At 51.0% G+C, this 20,377-nt stretch overlaps 1 protein-coding gene across 1 annotated transcript in view; it reads right to left on the bottom strand.

The window, feature by feature from the left end:
• Positions 1-13,728: 13,728 nt before the first annotated feature.
• The window catches only part of LOC144733520 (terminal nucleotidyltransferase 5C-like), a 46,174-nt gene continuing 39,525 nt past the window's right edge, over positions 13,729-20,377 (bottom strand). Inside the window, exon 5 of the mRNA XM_078615453.1 lies at positions 13,729-20,136. Within this exon, the coding sequence (XP_078471579.1) occupies positions 19,601-20,136 (536 nt within the window). The 3' untranslated portion in view covers positions 13,729-19,600. The remainder of the gene's footprint in view (positions 20,137-20,377) is intronic.

The following is a 20,377-nucleotide window of genomic DNA, read 5'->3' as shown; positions in this document are numbered from 1 at the left end:
GGGAAGAGCCGAGCTCGAATCCCGCTCGCTGACAAAGGCCAGTGAAGGGAGATTATCTGAACCGGTACTGGGCCTCCCTGAGGTCGACTCAGCCTCGAATGAGTACCTGATGCGGTGTAGAAATATCGCCACTGGGAAGACAAAGGCGGCCGGGCGTGCTGTTTTCCTCCTACCTGCTCGTGTGCTGTGACGGCCTTCATAGCTGCTACTCACGAACACAACTTCGCACAACAGCCTCAAAATGCTATTCTGGGCATCTTTGCCATGTGCTAGCAACCCAGCAACCTGACCTCGATTCAAGGTCATGGGAACTTCTCCCATCGGTGGTGTTTGTCTTGCACCGGTCCTGGGCCTTCCCTAAGTTGACTCAGCCTCAAAATAGCATGTGGGGGGGTGGGGGGGGGAGGCATAGTTGATGACCACATCACGCTCTCGTGCACCTTGCTGACTCTCAGTGCTTGCCCCAATAGTCTGTTAGAGACTACACGGGTGATCTCTCTCTCTCGCTCCCTCTTTCGCGTTGTCCTTGTAATGCGGATGACATGGGGGGTGCCTCACGCACATGCCCCCCCCCCCACCACGTGACTCTGGGGGAGGCACAGAGGGCCCTTGTTTTGTCGCGAGTGAAATCCCATTTTAATTGAACGCCGGGCCCCGTCTGCCTCTTCCGAGGACGGCTCTTGCGACGTGTTCACGTGCTCGGTGGGAGGTTATCCCGTGAGCTGAAGAATCCGTTCGGAAAGCTCCTCGCAAAAAGCAGTGAACGACCCGCAGAAAGCAAATGGTATTAAATAACTACTTCTGAGATCTCTTCAAGTGACCACTCATCCAACGCACTTTCCCACACGCTTTGCTAGAAGCTATGGGTGGCTATATGAGTCTATGGGTGTCCATGTGAGTCTATGGGTGTTTATATGAGTCTATGTGGGTCTATGGGTGTCTATGTGAGTCTTTGGGTGTCTATGTGAGTCTATGTGAGTCTATGGGTGTCCATGTGAGTCTATGGATGTTTATATGAGTCTATGTGAGTTTATGGGTGTCTATGTGAGTCTATGGGTGTCTATGTGAGTCTATGTGAGTCTATGAGTGTCTATGTGAGTCTATGGGTGTCTATGTGAGTCTATGGGTGTCTATGTGAGTCTATGTGAGTCTTTGGGTGTCTATGTGAGTCTACGTGAGTTTCTGGGTGTCTACGTGAGTTTCTGGGTGTCTACGTGAGTCCATGAGTCTCTAGGCGAGTCTATGGATCTCCTGCATGTGGGCCTATACCTCAGACGATGGCCCACGTGGTAACGCCACTCACTGCCCACTGTGACCATTCGCTGGCAGCGCTCCTCACGTTCACCATGAGGCTCCTCCTGAAGCTGTCCAGCGGCTCACTCGCCAACCTCGGCATGAAGACATCGCCCATAGCCCCCCCCCCATCCCTCCACCAAGCCCCCCCCCCCCCTCGAAGGGAACGAGAGGAGGGTGCGGTGGAAGGAGATGACAGAGGCGAGATGACGGAGTGGTCGAGTGGACGCGATGTGGCTCTCAGGGAGAGCCAACAGGGCTCTCTCTCTCAATCTGTCCTTCTCTCTCTCCCTGTTAAGGGCGTCCCGCGGATACTTAAGGACACTCATCAAGAATAATTTGCGCTCGAGACCTGAGCTTTTGAACATGCTGTGTGTCATCTCCAGCGAAACGTCGGACATCTATAAACACAAACTTATATTCTTGGTTCTTTCGGTAAAGTCACGTGACATTACCGAAAGAACCAATAATATGAATCCCTGCAGTCACGAAAGCTTTAAATCGAAATTTAACACACAAACTTGTCAAACTATTTTTCTCGCTTCTCAGCGTTCCTCCTCATAAACCAAACCAGTCGGCACATTTTTTCCCTCAACGTAATAGAATGATTTTCATTGACTCTGTCAGGTGGTGGAGGGTTACAGTCGTAAAACAATGTGATAGTACACCTACAGGACGATTTAACGATTCATGAATAATAATATTGGTCGTGGAAAGCCACCTGTGTAAATTAATCACAATTTCAATCATCGACTCCTGAGCCTCCTTTGTCGTGTTCTGTCATCTCAATAAGTGGGGATGGGAGCGAAGGTGCGGCAAGGGGGGGCGGCGGGGGGGGGGGATTGCGTAACGTCGGTCAGTGTTCACGAACCCATCCGTGTGAACCTTTGAGTGCGTTATCCCCTTTCATCGGCGAGGGGGGGGGACGTTGGTGGAAGCCCCTGCGAGATGACCCCGCTGTGATTTTGCACGCGAGGGAAGTGACTGGCCCACGGGGCACAACGCACGGCGGTGACCTTTTGCATGTCGCTTACTCGAACATTCCCCTTTTGTTGTTTGCGGAGGGCGCGGTTGCTGGCTGCGTGAGAGGAAGATGTGTTTTTATGACGAGCAAACGACCTTGCGTAAAAACAAAACCACACACACACAAGGCGCACCGCCGTCCTTCGTATCGGGGACCAAAACCCACGCGGTGGAGCCACGCGGCCCATCGACGAGGCCCCATCTTCTTGGTTCTTTCGGTAAAGTCACGTAGAAGGGAAGTAATAAAATATTAAAAATAAAACATAATAAACTATTTTTATATTATTTTATATTATTTTATTATGTTTTGTTTTTATTATTTTATTATGTTTTACTTTTATTCTTTTATTTATTCCCTTCTACGTGACTTTACCGAAAGAACCAAGAAGATGAATCCCTGCAGTCACGAAAGCTTTAATTCGAAATTTAGAGGCCCCATCTCTTCACAGCCGCGGATTTTCCACGGCCGTTACCAAACGGAGTCGCGTGCCGCCGTGCCGGTTGCCGTTCTTGGCACGGGCCACGAGGCCGCTCGCACCACGTGGTGCTCGCTGCTCCTCGGCTCTGCGATGACCTTCGCCACCCCCTCTCCACGTGAACCCCGGGGTCACGAACCCGAAATCAAATCCGAAAAATGACGCGCGGTGGGTGCCGGAAATTCCCCATCGCAACACAATCACCTCCATCTCCGTGCCACTGATTCTTCTTCACCTGCTTCTCGCTACGGACGATGTTGATGAAGAGCAACAGCTGTGAGTTTTGACATTGAGGTGGTTGAGTCGGATTACTGCGTCAGAAGTAGCGGAGTGTATCGCGGGTGATGGTTGCCTCGTTTTGTATTTGTGTCTCACAGCTAGAAGGGTTCCCAGGTTCGATTCCCGATCCGTGGCGCCTTTTCTGTGGGGAGTTTGTATGTTTGTCCCCGTGTCCTGCGTGAGTTTACTCTTGAGTTTTTTCTGGTTTTGAAAAAAAAACTAAAGTGTGACTCGTCAGAATCAGAGTCTTCATTTCGCCTGGGAGGAATTCGATGAGCTAGGATGCTCTTTTTCACAAATGTCGTCCACGATGGTGTTGGGCAAAGATCCCAACGCAGAACAATCACCTGCAAACGGCAGCGGTAGCAACATCATCGTTAAACCCTACTTCGAAAACTTGGCAGGACCCTCCTGAAAAGAAGTCTTGAGATTCACTGAAGCTTTCCCAGGTAAAATAAACTTCGTAATAATAATATTCAAAATCGTGCAGTTCCTGAACCATCGCGCCAGCGATCCGCCCAGGTGCTACTCAAATTTCAAATCGCACAGCAACTACGCAAATTCAGACGCGCACAATTCGCGCACGGTCACGCGCTCTGACATTAAAGTTCAAAGTCAGAATCGGAAAGGCGGTACACACATGGCGAGCCAGGGTTTCAACATTGTACCCCGTAAGTTGGGCTCAGTAATTGCACAGGTCTTCGCGAAAGGTCGCGCCGTGATGGAAAATGTGACGGCCACATCGCAGCATCGCAGGGAGGGGGGGTTGCTGTCGGATGTCAGCCCCGGGGGGTGAGTCGACACGATCCGCCTGAGTGCGAACGAGCGAGGCGTGCGAGCGGCTCTTGGCAAAGCAAGGAACGCCGCAGAGGCGAGATGTCAACTCCCTCGCTCGGTACACAGGAGATCGTGGGTTCGATCCCGATCCCGATCCCGACCTTGACACCGGCTGTATATTTGGAGTTTGCGTGTCTCTCTCCACGTGGTCGCGTGCATTATTTTTTGGTTCCTCCGGGCCCTCCGACTTTTCACTCCGTAATCGACACGCGGTTAGAGTATTTGGCTGCTGTCAATTGACACGTGATAAACCACTTCGTTGAGCTATCATTTGTGGCCAGGTCGCATCTCAAACATAACTATATAGCGCAGTGGGCCTTACCTGGTAAAATAAAAAAAATAGTTTAGGTGAAAGAAGGTCACTTACATCGCACGCTTTCAGATGCACTTCTGCGACCGTCTGGAACGCTCTTCCTTCCGATATTAGGAAGCCACTGGAGTCGTGCACTTTTAAATACAGATTGAAAACTAATTTCTTAAGAACTGCCTTTTGTGTTTAGTGTGTTGTCCTTCCCCCGCACCTCTGATTAGCACCGTTGGCTGTGTACTGTGCGAAAGAAGTTCAACATACGTACATCACTTAGGCTGCATTTTAGTGTATTGACTGCCAAGACAACCCCCACCACCACACCTCCTGCCACCCTCCAAGCACCTCTTAATACCGAAATCTAAATAAGTACAATCTAAGTGTTTCATCGTGGACCCCACCTGGAGTTTTTGGGCCGCGATTTAATGCAACCCGAACCGTGGGTGCTGTCACCCGCACGGACTGACAGCAGCCACGCGTTGCTGTCCATGTCAGGCAATCGCCCCGAGCCAAAGGTCTTCCTGCATGAGTCACGAGCCGCACGAGGCTTTGAGTTACATTTCTTCTTACAGCCAGGGCCGCTCTGTTCGCGCGCGTGCGTGTGTGCGCGTACGTGTGTCTAGGGGAGCGGTAGTGTAGTGGTTAGCGCGCTGCACTACGAACCTGGCGACCCGGGTTCGATTCCCGCTCACGGCAAACACCAGTTACGATTACCTGAACCGGTCCTGGGCCTCCCCTAGGTCGACTCAGCCTCAAATGAGTACCTGGTGCGGTGTGTAAACATCGCCGCTAGGGAGACAAAGGCGGTCGGGCATGGTGTTGGCCACCCACCCCCTTGTGTACCGTTCCAGCCTTCATAGGTGCTCGCTAACAGCACTTGCCCCAACAGCCTATTGAAGGCTATATGGGGGATCTTTGCCTTTGTCTCCCGCACCATCCGCTAATGTATTTCCATTCATCCCGCGGAACGACGCCAGCTTCGTGAAATGTGGTGGGGTTGAGAAATGTCGAACGTCGTGAAGTTTACTCCACTTCACGTGGCTTTATATTTCCTTTTGTACGCGAGTAGTGGCCAACCCACAGGCATTTACGGGGTGCTGAGAATTAAAACGCAGGAATTTTTTTTTTTTAAATGTCTCTTCCCTACCCGATCGAAAAAATTCCCGACTGCCCCCCCCCCCTATTCCCCCCTTTTCGCCCCGTCGCGAGACTTTGGATCGAGTAGAAATAAATTCCGGGATGGTGGATTTAGGGGGAGGGGGGTGTGGGTTGTATATTTATGTTTTTGTGTTTAGTTTGTTGTCCTTCCCCCGGCACCACCGATTAGCACGGTTGGCTATGTACTGTGCGAGCTTAGTGGGACTTACCCGGTCATATAAAAACTCATATTCTTAGGTTTTTTCGGTAAAGTCACGTAGGTAAAAAACTGTAATTCATAAAAGTAAAATAAAAATAAAATAAAAATCACGACCTTTCGGAGGCAACACAAGCTTCCGTCTTCAGGTGGAAGCGTCACAGCACGATTGCTGTATCAAGTGGTCCCGATTTAGCAGTCGTGCTGTGACGGTTCCACCTGAATACGGAAGCTTGTGTTGCCTCCGAAACGTCGTGATTTTTATTTTATTTTTATTTTACTTTTATTAATTTTAATTTTTTACCTACGTGACTTTACCGAAAAAAACCTAAAAATATGAATCCTTGCAGTCACGAAAGCTTCAAATCTAGAATATAAAAACTCGTTTAGTTTCAGTTCCCCACACGAACACCGCCGATGGGGCTCTCCTGCTCGCTCGCTCTGCTCCGTCTGGAGCCGTTCGCCCCCTCGGCGCACGCCAGCGACACAAAGTGCCCTGGCGTGGTAGGCCCAAGAGCAACCCCATGTTCGTGGCGCTCTGCTGAAGCCAACTTAGCAAACGCATCGCCTCCCCCCACCCCTACGGCCCACCCCCCACGCTCCTCCCTGCTCCCTCCAGATTCATGACAACACTTTGGGATGATGTACCGACCATCAGCTCGAATTCAGATGCCGATGAATAAAATATAAATTTCGCTCGTCCATCTCGCTACTCATTCTTATAACTCCCAACTGTGACCGGTCTGCAGATGTCTTCTCTCGTCTCATTCGCTCTCCGTCTCTTACCGACATCTCTCTCACTCCCTCTCTCACTTCACGGCATCTCCGTCTCATCTGCAATTGTTCCCGGCCATTTCACGACAGCTTTGTCTCCCTTCTATGCCAGCATCTCTCTCGGTGCACTCCATGGCTGCCTCTTGTCGAAATCTCTCCCGTCATCTCACTCGGAGTTTTATCAATTGAAGAGGATGTGGGGCCGTCCATAAATGACGTCACGCGATTTTGGACGATTTTTGACCCCCCCCCCCCCCGTCGTCACACGGCGTCACAAAAAGTCAGACCCCCCTCAAATATGACGTCACAAAGCTCTGCCCCTCCCCCACCCCCCAAAAAAATAAAACATGCTTCAAATCGCTTTAAACTATTGTCATTGTAGTGTGTATTTAATGTGGCGCTGCACTCTGATGTTGTAGGAGAAAACGTTTATTAAAAAGTATATTTAATTAAGTAGAACGTGTTGTCTATATTTATTTAAAGTTGCGCGTTTTGATGGGTGTTTGGGCTGGGACGACCGTCACAAATGTCTGACCCCCCCCTCCCTAGGTGCGTGACGTCATTTATGGACGGCCCCAATGGGGGGGGGTGGGGGGGGTACATTGAGAATCAGGGCCTCCGCACTGTGCACTGGCACCACCAAATAGGCCACGGATTCATTGCGCAATCGCGCGTCCGCGACTTGAATAAAATAACCGAGGTGGTAAACGGTGCGGGTCGTCTGGCACGGCCCATGGTGAAACAGCCAAGAGGAGTAATTGAGAGTACAAAGAGGGGTGATGCTCCCCCCCCCCACTCCCCTACATATAACAGCGTCAGGGTCCCCAATAAAACGTAATCTGGCCTTACACACTGTGCAACACACAACGACCCAAAAACAGTAAATTCTGGAACGCGGACGATTATGTGTAGCAACTGCCAAAACAGTTTAAAAAGCGTTTAAAGTATTTTTTTTTAAGAAATATGCTCGCGGAGCGCACAAGCCCGGCTCTGTGTCGCGTCGCCCAGGTCCCAACAATCACGAGGAGGTGTTTGGGCAGGGACGACCGCACTCAGTTTCTTGGGCAGCACCCGACCCCATCCGAGTTAAATCAACAAGGGTGCGGGAATAGTAAACGCCTGTGAGACCCGCTCTGAGAGCAGCTCTGGGACGCCCTGAATTGTTTTTGTTAAAACAAAATTATGAATGTATTCTTGTTGTTGTTGCACTGGTTTACCCAGCAAGGCCTCGCTCAGTCTCAATGCAATTTTTTCGCGAGTGTCCTGCTAGGTATATTTTTTTTGTTGCAGTCGGCAGCGATGTTGCAGTAGATGTGTGTAATCCGAATTGAGTAATTTGCAGGTATTTAAAAAAATGCGTTGTTTGGCCAAAACCAGTTACATTGCTGAGTTACATTTCTGATTAGAACGATTAATATCAGTGGCGAGTGATGCTTGAACCTAGCACGTGCCCCCCTCCTACTCCGACTCGCCCCTCCCCACCTTCCCCCTTTTCACCACCAGCGTAGTGAAATATGGTCAAGCAACACCCATGACTAACACTGCGTGGGGAGCCCTTCGTCCAGCAGTGCGTATACATTTTTTTACACTTAGAACATGGGAATATGGATTTTTCCACCATTAGTTCAGGACGGTAGACAGACACCAGATGAGTACCACCCCATGCTCATTTTGAGCAGGAAACCACTTTGACTTTAGATAAAGAGACAGCAGACCACTGGTTTTTATTGTCATTAAGGCAAACTCCTCGGTTCTATGAGGATGAGGATTATATTTTCATTATTTTATCTGATTTCGTACTTTTGAGTCGGTGGCTCCAGATGCAATGATTCGCAGGCTTACGTTCAGAAAGGCACACTAACAAATACAGTCCCAAAATCTATTTACAAAAAAAATCTGGTCTTGTATTCCAACTCGGCGCCTTTCAGTAGCTCGAAATTCAAAGCGCCTGTGGTCGAGGTGCAAATTTAATGTAAAAAAATCGTCGCAACATTTTTTATAAAATTTTTTTTTTTAATTAATGGCTTCCAAAATCCTAAAAGCTGATGTCGTATTTGGATTCAGCACCATGGAAAGCTTCCAGATACCAACTTTAATAGCCCTGGGGTCAAAATCGAATTAACACTTAAATATTTTGGCCCCGGTTACAGTTCAAGCATAGACTCGCGGTGCATCGGTGGCAGAGTGGTTAGGGGCCGTCCATAAATGACGTCACGCGATTTTGGACGATTTTTGACCCCCCCCCTCGTCACACGGCGTCACAAAAAGTCAGACCCCCCCTCAAATATTACGTCACAAAGCTCTGCCCCCCCCCCAAACAAAAATAAAACATGTTTCAAATCCCTTTAAACTATTGTCATTGTAGTGCGTATTTAATATGGCGCTGCACTCTAATGTTGTAGGAGAAAACATTTATTAAAAAGTCTATTTAATTAAGTAGAACGTGTTGTCTATATCTATTTAAAATTGCGCATTTTGATGTGACGTCATATTTATCACCCCCCCCCCCCTCATCACACATCGTCACAAATGTCTGACCTCCCCCCCCCTAGGTGCGTGACGTCATTTATGAACGGCCCCTTAAACGGCGTTGCGCTATGAACCCAACGACACCCGAGTTTGATTCTCGGCGCTGGCGAACGTGAGTGCTGAGCGGTGATATTTGCACCAGGCCTACCCTTCCCAGCACCCCGCACACTTCGCCAAACCACGCAGACCAATGTGGGGAAGTATGGTCAAACAACCCTCATGGCCAAATGGTATGGAGAGGCCTTTGGATGTCAGTGGACTGACAATGAACTGTATTTGTTTCACATTTTTAAGCAGAGACTTCACTTTGTGTCAAATGTCATCTTGTTGCTACAGATGTCCGGTGGATCGCGACTCACGATCGAGCGCCAGCCACCAAAGGAGGGGATCCTGCCCAGACGGTTCATCCACCAATGGAAACGGAGCTACGAAATCAACTCGTGAGTAAGAGCCCCGCGGATGGATCGACGCCTCGCGAGGACCGTGAGAGGGTGGTGGCAGCGGCGGTGGCTTTTTGACGACGCTCTCATCCAGCAGTGGATAGCTCCTCCTGGCTAGTGCTGATTATGATGACGACGATGACGACGGAGTCAGGCGGGCGGGCGAGCGGGCAGGGCGCGTTCGTGAATTAATTCTGCACATTCCAGTGAAGAGAGCCGCGAAGGCCGCCCCGGATGAATGACCCCACGATCGCCGTTAACGGGCACGGGCATCGCTCGCCTCGCGCGATTTTTACAGCTTCGGAGCAAGTTGGGTCGACCCCAAGGCGCGCGCGGCTACAGCGGGGGCGTTTATCGGCAGAGTTTGACGTGCAGCATGGTGAGTCCGATCGCCTGCTTTATCTCTCTCTCTCTCTCCACGACGACTTCGACACAGCAGCTGTGTGCACGGCATCACCGGAGCGCCACCCACGCCAATGCTCAGGCCATCGTGTGGCATTCTAGATTTGAAGCTTTCGTGACTGCAAGGATTCATACTCTTAGGTTTTTTCGGTAAAGTCACGTAGGTAAGAATACATAGTAGTGTGGCAATAATGGCATCGTGTGGCAATAATGAACTCATTCTTCCCTGCTCAACGTCCCACCGCGTCACCCACCGAAGGGTTAATGCCTGGGGTAGTGATAAGGTCATTGCGTGCTTCGCTTGGCATTCATCAGCAAATGGGGATCACAGTGCCGCTATTCGTGGAACGCGCAGACACCACTCACCCACGCACAAAGACAAAGATCCCCCAGTGTAGCCTTAACAGACTTTTGGGGGCAAGTGCTGTTGGCGAGTAGCACCTATGAAGGCCGGCACGGCACACGAGGTGGGGGGAGGGGGGGGGGCAGCACCGCGCACGTGCTGGCGCGTGGCCACACAAACCGCGCTGCCTCCATTCTGACGCTCACGGTCAAATTATTCCACTGCTCTCCTTACCCGGGGTTAACGAGCGCACAGTGGTAGACCCAGGGCTCCATTTACGACGGAATATTTTGGGGAGGGGGCGGGGGGGGGAGAGGCGCTTACCTTCTTAAAATACCTCTAATATTAACATCTTCCGGATTGCTGCCAATAGTCACTGGGAGATCGATGCCACTCTCGGTGGACATTCCCGGCCCATCCGGGACGGTTGGTAACCCTACTACGTGACGCGAACCGGAGCTAAGAGCGCACAGGTTGCACTCGACAGCAAAACGAAACAGGAAAGTTACAGAAGGGCCCGCTGGAGGCTCTCACGCGTATCTCGTTCCATTTGCTCACGCCGAACTGTCGTTGGATGCTCATTAAAGTCGCCGATCTAGTCTCCAACGTGTGCGGACCTGCTCGCTCAGACTGTTTGAATTTGCTCGAGGTGTGTGGGAGGTCCAATGGCCCCACGCCGACGGAGCAACGGACCGCGCGGCTTTGTGGAGGAGGCGTTCTTGTGGCACCCTCCACTCAACATTGAGAAAGCTGCGTAGAAGATTATTCAGCGAATTTTTGCCGCTAGAAATGTGCACACGATGAGCTGCCATTTGCGGCGAGGTCGCTTCTGAAAAAAGAGCTATATAGCTCAGTGAGCCTAACATGGTAAAATAAAAAAATAGTTTAGTTTTATTTGTATATATATATTTTCAAGTGATTTGATTACATTTCCTATATCTTCTTGGTTCTTTCGGTAAAGTCACGTAGAAGGGAAATAACAAAAACATAAAAAATAAAACATAATAAAATACAATTCTCACGACGTTTCGGCCATTTTTATTATTTTATTATTTCCCTTCTACGTGACTTTACCGAAAGAATCAAGAAGATGAATCCCTGCGTCACGAAAGCTTTAAATCGAAACACCACGGCACTCACGGACTAACGCGCGCGGCGGGCCGCACACGCGATGAATGTCCGTGTTGACTCTCACTCATTGTGGGGAAATGGTCGCGACTGCTACAATTACGCCGACGCAGCGGCACCACCGCCAGTTGCCAGCCGCCTTACCAGCCGACGGACGCTGCTACCACGGGTTGGTTGGCACGCGAGGAGCGGTGGATGTGCAGTGGTGATGGGCGGTAGGGGGGGTGGGTGGCCGAAGCCGCGATTATTTATGGAGCGATCCCACGCCCGCCGCCCTCCCCATTAAATTCCCCAAATCACCCAATGAGATGACAACGTTGATAAAGAGATGCGCGGCTTACCGCCTGCCGAGATTCAACATCGAAGCGGCGGTATCTGGCATCGCCCGCTCGTCCCGGTTTTTGTTGCCGACCGACGAGAAACACCGCCCTGGATGTGCACGTGCGTGCATTGGGAACAACCCTGTGGATACCCATTGTAATCGATGCCCATTGTCATTTATATGCCATACATTAAACCCGCACCCACCACTCCCCTTCGCACGTGTCGGGCTCACAAGTGACGCCATCACATCGATCCCTCTATTAAAGGGAACGAAACGGGAGGATTTCTCCACTAATCTTGGCTGTCCGCCTGATGGTGCCGGTTGTAATCACTGGCGAAACGTCGTACTCCGATTGTACATGTTGTGGATTTGCTCTCCCAACGCACAACCGGTGTTGCTGAACTAGCAACGAATTGGCACGTCCTGTTGACGTAACACACCTTACTAATTGGCTGTGTCGGGTACTGGCGGGTTTAACGGCACATTTCCATTTAATCGATCTTACCCAACAACAACAACATACACTATATGATGCTCTTTGGTTCTTTCGGTAAAGTCACGTAGGTATAAAATAAAATAAATTAAATCACTACGTTTCGATTGCAACACAAGCAATCATCATCAGGTGGGAAAACCACAGCAAAAAAGTTTTTTTTTTCCCCACCTTATGATGATTGCTTGTGTTGCAATCGAAACGTCGTGATTTAATTTATTTTATACCCACGTGACTTCACCGAAAGAACCAAGGAGTATGGATCCCTGCAGTCACGAAAACTTCAAATCCAACTCTACGATGAACAAGCCGGATGACCGGCGACTGCACACGAAGCGTCATTACGGCCCCAGCTGTCGAGTCCCACCGGAGCCACGCGCCGCTCGCTCGCTCATTCTGCCTCTGGTCCCTTCTTCTCCAGCAACCTCGAAATCGCGGCTCTGGGCTGTGGCATTCGTTTGGACGCTCTTCGTGTGCGCAGCTGCAGAACGGCACGGCCGAGTCGCAATGTGGTTTTCATTTTATCTGTCCGCCCAGAGATTTCTGCCGTAGAAGGGAATCATACTGGAATTGGAAAAAGTGGAGGCAGACATACGCAACAAAGACAAATATCCCCCGTGTAGCCTTTACAGACTTTAGGGGTTAAGTGCTGTTAGCGAGCACGGTACACGAGGGGGTGGGTGGCCTTTATCTCCCCAATGGCGATGTTTACACACCGCACCGGGTACTCATTTAAGGCTGAGTCGACCTAGGGGAGGCCCAGGACCGGTTCAGATAATAATCGTCACTGGTGTTGGCCGTGAGCGGGAATCAAACCCGTGTCTCGGGGTTCATATCGCAGCAGGCTAACCGCTACACTACCGCTTCCCACATGTATACACACACACGCACACATACAAAAAAGCCTCGAGAAAATCCTGGCACAACTTCGAAGATTTATAAACAGAACAATATTATTTCATCGTCATTAATAGCTTCGTGCTTGTTTACCCAGGAAAGCCTCGCCGAGTCTCAAGACCGGTTTTCGGGAGGTACCTACACAGTTATTTTGCTTTCAGGCCGGTGGGGGTGATGTTGATGTTGTGTGTAATGTTCATCGATTCATTTGCATTGGGCTGCTTGGCCAACACCGGTTCCATCGTGTGGTTTAGATTTTTGTTTCGTTAACCGTGGCAGGGAAAACCCGCACAAGTCATGCAAGAACAGGAGAACACACGTGCAACTTCTTTCGTACCGTACGTAGTAGCCACGGCATCCTTCAATCGCGTCTCCGGAGAGATTGACACCCTCCAGACGGATTCACCACCACATCGGGGCTCTTGAAATAGAGGGGTGTTTTTTGTAAAATATATTTTTTATTTTGACTTAAAACTTTCGTGACTGCAGGGATTCTTTCGGTAAAGTCACGTAGATAGAAAAAATAACGATAAAATTATTTTTAAAAAATATCCTGGAGTTTTGATCACAACACAAGCGGTCGTCATCAGACCGCCTGTGTTGCGATCGAAACGTCGTGATATTTTGATTGACTTTATTTTTATTATTTTATCGTTATTTTTTCGATCTACGTGGCTTTACCGAAAAGAACCATAGAATATTTTTTTATTACAGAATTCAAAATAAACGTGGGTTCTTCTCGCTTTTTGGGGGGGTTGCAGAGCCCTGTGCTCGAGTTAACGCGCGTTTTTTAAAATATACCAATAACAATAAAAGAGACAGGCAATGTTAAAGTGGACCCAAAAGAGGAGTTTAATGAAATGGTCATGTGATCAGGCACTTACAGTATATGTATACAACAAAATTAGACACACATAGGCCCCCGCCCCCAGCCCCCAAACGGCACCCCCCCTCCCAACCCCCCAGACAAAACCCATGCGGGAAACGACACCACCCCCCCCCCTCTCGCGCCGTTTCTTTGGTCCTTAGAATCTTACATTCAGACAACAACATCAATAAACAAAAATAGAGTCACCCCACAAAAAAACAAAAACGTTGAAAGTGTTGTACACTCACACGGACCTGCACAACGTACAAGAGTGGACGTCTCTGTTGACCAATCATGGTGGCGGCTATTCACGGTTTTCAGTGGGGGGCAGACTGGTGGGGGGGGGGGGGGGGGCAGGCTGGTGGGGAGGTGAGGGGCAGGCTGGGAGGGGGGGCCCTGACAGACCGAACCACAGACGGTGGTCACCGCACCGCGCGACGCTTTCAGACGCGCTTCTGCGGCCGTCTGGAACGCTCTTCCCTTCCCGATATTAGGAAGCCACTGGAGCTATACAATGCAATCTTAACTCACCATCTAGATTGCAAATTAAAGAAATGAGTTTTTTCGTGTGTTCACTTTGTTGTCCGTAACCCCCGCACATCCGATTAGCGCGGTACATGTTTTCTTCCACCGGTCTTCAGGAGGAGGAGTGTACGGAGAGGAGGGTGAGGAACGGTGGTGGTGGTGATAATAAATGCTTGGAAGCAAAGCCAGTGCATTGAACTGAGGCAGCGTGGGTTCACGACGTTAACATGTCCTGGTGGCAAATGGAGCGGTTGGGGGGGGGGCAGCCACGCACAAACTCTTGCGGGGAGTGCCTGATCTTTAAAAAAGGGACACTTTTTGTTGTTTTTGCCAGTATCAAAAGTATGAAAAGAAAAAAATAACAAGCGAAGGTTTTTTTTTTACACCCCTTTTTGGCAATAAAAACACGCGTTGAGATGTCGATGCCTTGCAAAGGGGTGGTTTGAACATCTTAACAGCCGTTTAATTGCCAGAAAAGGGTTAAAAAAAAAAAACTCTTCCGATTTTTGTTTTCATACTTTGGAACAGATCCTTCTTCACGTCCTCAACAACTTTTGGATCAACGGGGGGGGGGGGGGGGGGTGAGAACAATGAAACCCGCTACATGTTTCACTAAATGTCTCCGAGGCAAAGTCTTGATATAACAAAATATATTTCTTTTTTTTGTGTGTCTTTACGATCGAACTCGACATCATCCCTCGCCGCGTGTGAACCGGTTTGGGGACGAGGGGCGCTGAGGAGGGGGAGGGCTGGGGGAGGAAGCGGACAGAGCGAGCGGCACGAGGAACGCACCCCGCACAAAAGACAAAGTTCCCCCCCCGTATAGCCTTAACAGACTGTAGGGGCAAGTGCTGTTAGCGAGCACCTATAAAGGGCCGCACGGCACACGAGGCGGTGGATGGCCAACACCACGCGCGGCCGCCTTTGTCTCCCCAGTGGCGATGTTTACGAATCGCACCAGGCACTCATTTGAGGCGCAGTCGACCTAGGGGAGGCCCACGACCGGTTCAGATAATCGTCACCGGTGTTCGCCGTGAGCGGGAATCGAACTCGGGTTGCCAGGTTCGAAGCGCAGCGCGCTAACCGCTACACCACCGCACGCACACGCACAGTGACACACACACAGTAACACACACACACGCAGTCACAGACACAGTCATGTTCATCATCACTTCGCATGCACTGAGAATCGCCGAAAGACTGAGATAAGAAGTGCGGGGGGGGGGGGTGTTGGGGTGTGTGTGGGGGGGGTGTGTGGGGGGGGGGTGTGTGGGGGTGTGTGGGGGGTGTGTGGGTTGCCCCGACGCGATCAGAGCGAGTGTGAAAGCGCGCGCAATCCTTCGCTAGTGGGGACACTTTTTGCTACAAATCGCCGTTTGAAAATAAACGCACGCGCGTGCGGGGGGGGGGGGAGGTGGGGGGTGAGGTCGACCATCGGACGTCACCCATTCCACCCCACCCCCTCACACGCCCTCCCCGCCCCCACCATCGTGAATCATCGCAATCGATGGAAACCTTCGTCATTCGCTATCGCGAGGCGCGCGAGCGAATCGATGGTCCCGTAATATTTTCTTCTCTGCAATCCGTCAACTCAAAAACGAACGCGCTTCGTAGACATTTTTTCCCGGTTTATATATTTATATATATATTTTCCTGTTTGTTTCCCCTCTCTCTCTTCAGTGTCTGGAATATATTCTACCATATATAGCTTATTTGTCGGACCATCGGCAGCACGAATATTATTTTCTGCCCTTCCTCTATAATTTTTTTTCCCCCGTATATATTTTTAAAAAAAGAAAACCCCCACCTTAGGCTAAGTTTAAAATAAAATCTAAAACAACATCAACATCATCATAAACATAATGCCCAAAAGTATTGTAGCACCTCAAGTGCTGCGCATGGCAAGTTTACGAGCCGCACACCACCAGTACCCGCCACCACCAGCGCCACCACCAGCAGTCAGAAACCGCGATTCGATCGTTCGTCGCCATTCGCTCAAGTCCTGAACATCGTGAGTTTTTTAGTGGGCCCCAAGTGGCTGGGCAGGGGGTCACGCAAAGCCCAATTTCGTAGTGGCGACGAGTTTGGGGCGGCGGCTACATCAGGTTCCCACGCACGCACGAATTTGCGAACTCAAAAAAACGTTACGAAAAAACGCGACCAAATCGGTGCATCGTTACATCCCCGACGTTTGACCCCGCGATGGTTTTATTTTATTTTTTTTGACAGCGTTGACAGAACCATCCAGCAGCGGTGCACTACAGCCATCGTCTCTTCCCAAGATGCACTGCGCTCCCGTCAACAATTTCCCAAAGTCCAATTTTTCGTCCCTACTCACAATAAATCATGGGCATCACCACCACCACCATCATTATCGTCGTCATGGTCATCTCTTCGGACCTGTCTTACTCCCGATTGATAGAACCTGGAGGCGATTTGTTTTGTAAACATATATTTATACTGTATCTATGTAGGGCTTTTCTCTTGTCTTAACGCTAAATTGCACGGTAAATATCACTCGCAAAAAAAAGTATAATGGATTGCAATTGATCTTTCCCTCTCAAACATGGAAGGATCTGAACACTTCTGGGGGTGAGCGCGTGAGGGAGTAAGACTTTGTAACTGGATCATTTTGAGGGATTCTGCGATTTTTCCTGCGGTGGAACTCTAGGCGAGGTTTGGCAACGGTTGTCCACTCATTTGACCCAACCACGCGGGGGATTGGAAATACCCGATACAATTCCATGGCCAACTTTGCTGTTCCTTAAAAATTGCCACCTTCATTTTAGGTCTCATTCTCTGCCACACATCTTGATCCCTCTCCCCTCCCCCACCCCCACTGGAACATCAGAGCCAAGCCAGCACGAATGGTTATTGGCCAAGCCGAGCCCGGAAACCAAACTGCGACACGTGCATGCACCGTCGTGATATTTGAATTGGACTCGGGACGCAGGGTCTGGAGCCTCTCCCGAGTGGCGTAAGCCTGGCCCCAGCACGGCTCCGAAATGTGCCAATGGGGGGGGGAAGAGGGCATGGATAAATCCAAACTCGGCCTTCCCCCTCACCCTCCAGTTACAGCTTCGATTCTCTCAGCTACTCAAAAACCAACGGCGTACCGTACACGTTCAACGCAAGCACTTGTGTAAATTACCTAACACAATTACGCAAAAAACAACAACAACAAGCGACAATAACAAATGAAAGGGAAGGTGTGGGGGGGGGGAAACACTATGTTGGGATTCGACCTCCCAACTCAAAAAACAAGTGCAACCTAAAGATTCAAAGAGTTTCAAAATTGCACAGATGAGAGAGTCAATTTGTATGCATCCCTTTAACGGCACTCAAACCGCAGCTACGGGCGGTAGCGGCGTCGGCGCTGCCGGTAGCGCTGGCGAGACGATGGCACCGCTGCAAACGGACGCACCGACACACACGGTCCTGCCCCACCTGCCCCACCGAAGGCGTTGCAAGGAAACGTTGCGGTCGAACGCAACTGGACTTTGCAGAGGACGCCCGTGCCAGGAAAAACGCGACAAAAAGCAGGCTGGAAAACGCGCAGAAATGACGACATCATTCGGTGTCACGGGCCAGAGTAGAAATTTGTACTGGCTAAGGTGGCAGCACTCTAGTTAAGTCCATGGACTTATTCATGTAGGCTAACGAGAGTTAGATGAACTCGATAACCCACTCGCACGCTTGAAATTAAATGGCGAGCGCGTAATTGGCCGTGTAAAGAAAGTGGAACCGCTAAAGTGACACCACCTCAGCTGCTACCGACAAAAGTGAAACTTCTGGTCCGGGCTCTCGGACTAACCCACGCACACGGGTGCTCGCAAACAGCGGGAAGGCACGGACTCTTATCCCACATGTCCCTGCGTGCCCAGCGACCGAACGCACCGCGCGGCGACGCAGAGAGTTGATAAATGCGTCCGTTCCGTCACCGGGCTTGGCATCAGACGAGGCCGAGAAAGCGTCGTACGTGCCGCGGTTGGGTCGGCGGTGGTCACAGGCCAAGCATGGAGGGACACGGGGAAGGGGGTGGGTGGGAGGCGTCCCGTTGTGTGCAGTTGGGGGAGGAATTATTTCGGTTTGCCCCGCGGCGTGAAGGTTGACCATCGCGCGACGTGGGGGGGGGGGGGGTGTTAAAAAAAAATCAGTGGCATCCCCGGGGCGTTCGCTCGTTCTTGCTTTCCCCATTTCACCCCACGCGCGCATGCCCCCACGTAACTCTGGAAGCGTCGGGTGTCCACGTTGGGCTCGTGACGACCTCGTGTTTTAAATGCGGACCCGGCCCCCCACCCCCAAAAAATATAGCGCTTTGTAAATCGGTAATATTTTTTTTGTGGTTAATCAGCTAGACGACGCGTTAGCAGTCAACCTGCGACAGGCAGTCGCGCTCGCCACGCACGGCTGCCTCGCCAATATTTTCCTTTTCAGTCTTTTTCTCTTGGGGTTTTTTTATTTTTTTTTAGCGTTTATTAAAATTTTTATGAAATTTTTTTCCCCCGTTCACAACGCGTGTCCCGGTTTTTTTTGTTGTTGTATTTTTCTTCTTCTTCCTCTTCTTTGCGCGTATAATTTCTTCCCGTCGGGAGAGTTCCCCCGAAGAGAGGTCGCAAAACATCTTGCGTGTAAGTCTCGAGTTCCGTTTTTTTTGTGTGTTTTAGTTTAGTGTGTTTTTTACTTCCACCAGCGCTAAACGGTTAACGTCCGCAACTTGCCCGCGGAAGTTTTTCTGGCACAAGCGTCGCGAGCCTTGGATTACATATGTACACACGTGGAAAGCAGCGCGGCGGGCAAAACCACCCAGTATCTTCTCTTGCTCAACCTCCTCTTCGTCACTCTTCACTCATTTGCGTGTGGTCGTGTGCGTGTGTGTGTGGGCGTGCAAGTCTCGATGCATGCAGTTCTGCAATCTCGGTTCAATGAAGGGGAATGCTGCCAAACGCGCACAGTTCTTAATGCCGCTGCCGCCACTGCTGCTGCTGCTTTGCCCGTCTTACCGAGAGACGTAAAATGGAAGAGAGAAACCAACAGCAACGGCGCGGAGAGACTATGGAGTGGCAGTGGAGGAGGGGGGTTGGGGGGGGGTAGAATCAGGAAATCGGGGGGGGGGGGGAGCGAGGTAGGCAAGGGGAAGGAAAATCGAAAATAAAATAAAAGACCGCATGGTATCACGGCATTGGTCCGGGGGGAGGAAGGGGGGGGGGGGGTAATTGTTGCGGTCCGTCATCAATCAGCGAGGTTGGCGGGGCAGACGGGCGGGCAGGTGGGCGGGCATCACGGTAGGGGGCATCACCGGCTGCGTTAGCTGCAGGGCAGCCACGTCTGCTGGTGGTGGTGGTGCTGGTGCTGCTGGTGCTGGTGGTGCTGCTGCTGGTGGTGGTGGTGCTGGTGGTGGTGGTACGACGGCACGTAGGCGAGCGCGTGCTGCGGCGGCGGCGGCAGGTAGTAGCCGCTGAAGTTAAAGTCGCTGGCGTAGGGCGCCGGCTGGTAGTAGCAGGTGACGTTGGCCGTGTTGGGGATGACGTTCTGCTCGGCGAGGACGCGGAAGGCCATCGACGTGATGAGGCCCAGGGTGAGCCGGCGCTCGTGCCCCATCAGGCAGACGGTGCTCTCGTTCACCACGCCCCACAGCGTGAGCAGGTAGTCGTACTTGCTGCCCTCCTCGCCCAGGAAGTGGTTCTGCAGGTACGACTCGAGCTTGCGCTCCTGCTCCGAGATGTCGGGGAAGTCGATGAAAAAGCGCGAGCACATGTACCTCTCCAGGGTCTTGATCTCCTGCTCGCACGCCGGCTGGAAGTCTCGCACCAGCAGGTTGCAGTACTTGAGGAGGCCGCCGCCTGAACGGGGTGGGGGGGGGGAGCGGAGGGGACAAAGGGCGACGAGTGGGTTTTGTGAGCGGCGGTAGAAAGAAAGAAAAAGGTCGCGATGTAGGACTCCAGGACTAGAGTTTGGAGGAAAATTGTCGGTGCTTCTTGGTTCTGGCTGCCTTAACACCCACCGCCCAACCCCACCCCCCACGCCCAACCCCACCCCCCACGCCAGGAATCCGTAAGCGTTACGAATTCCGGGCGTGCGCGA

This window comes from Lampetra planeri, chromosome 47, assembly GCF_965212315.1.
Source record: "Lampetra planeri chromosome 47, kcLamPlan1.2.h2, whole genome shotgun sequence".
Classification (NCBI taxonomy): Eukaryota; Metazoa; Chordata; class Hyperoartia; order Petromyzontiformes; family Petromyzontidae; genus Lampetra; species Lampetra planeri.
Note: the sequence above shows the minus strand (reverse complement) of the source record. Positions and strands in the feature narration are given on the sequence as shown.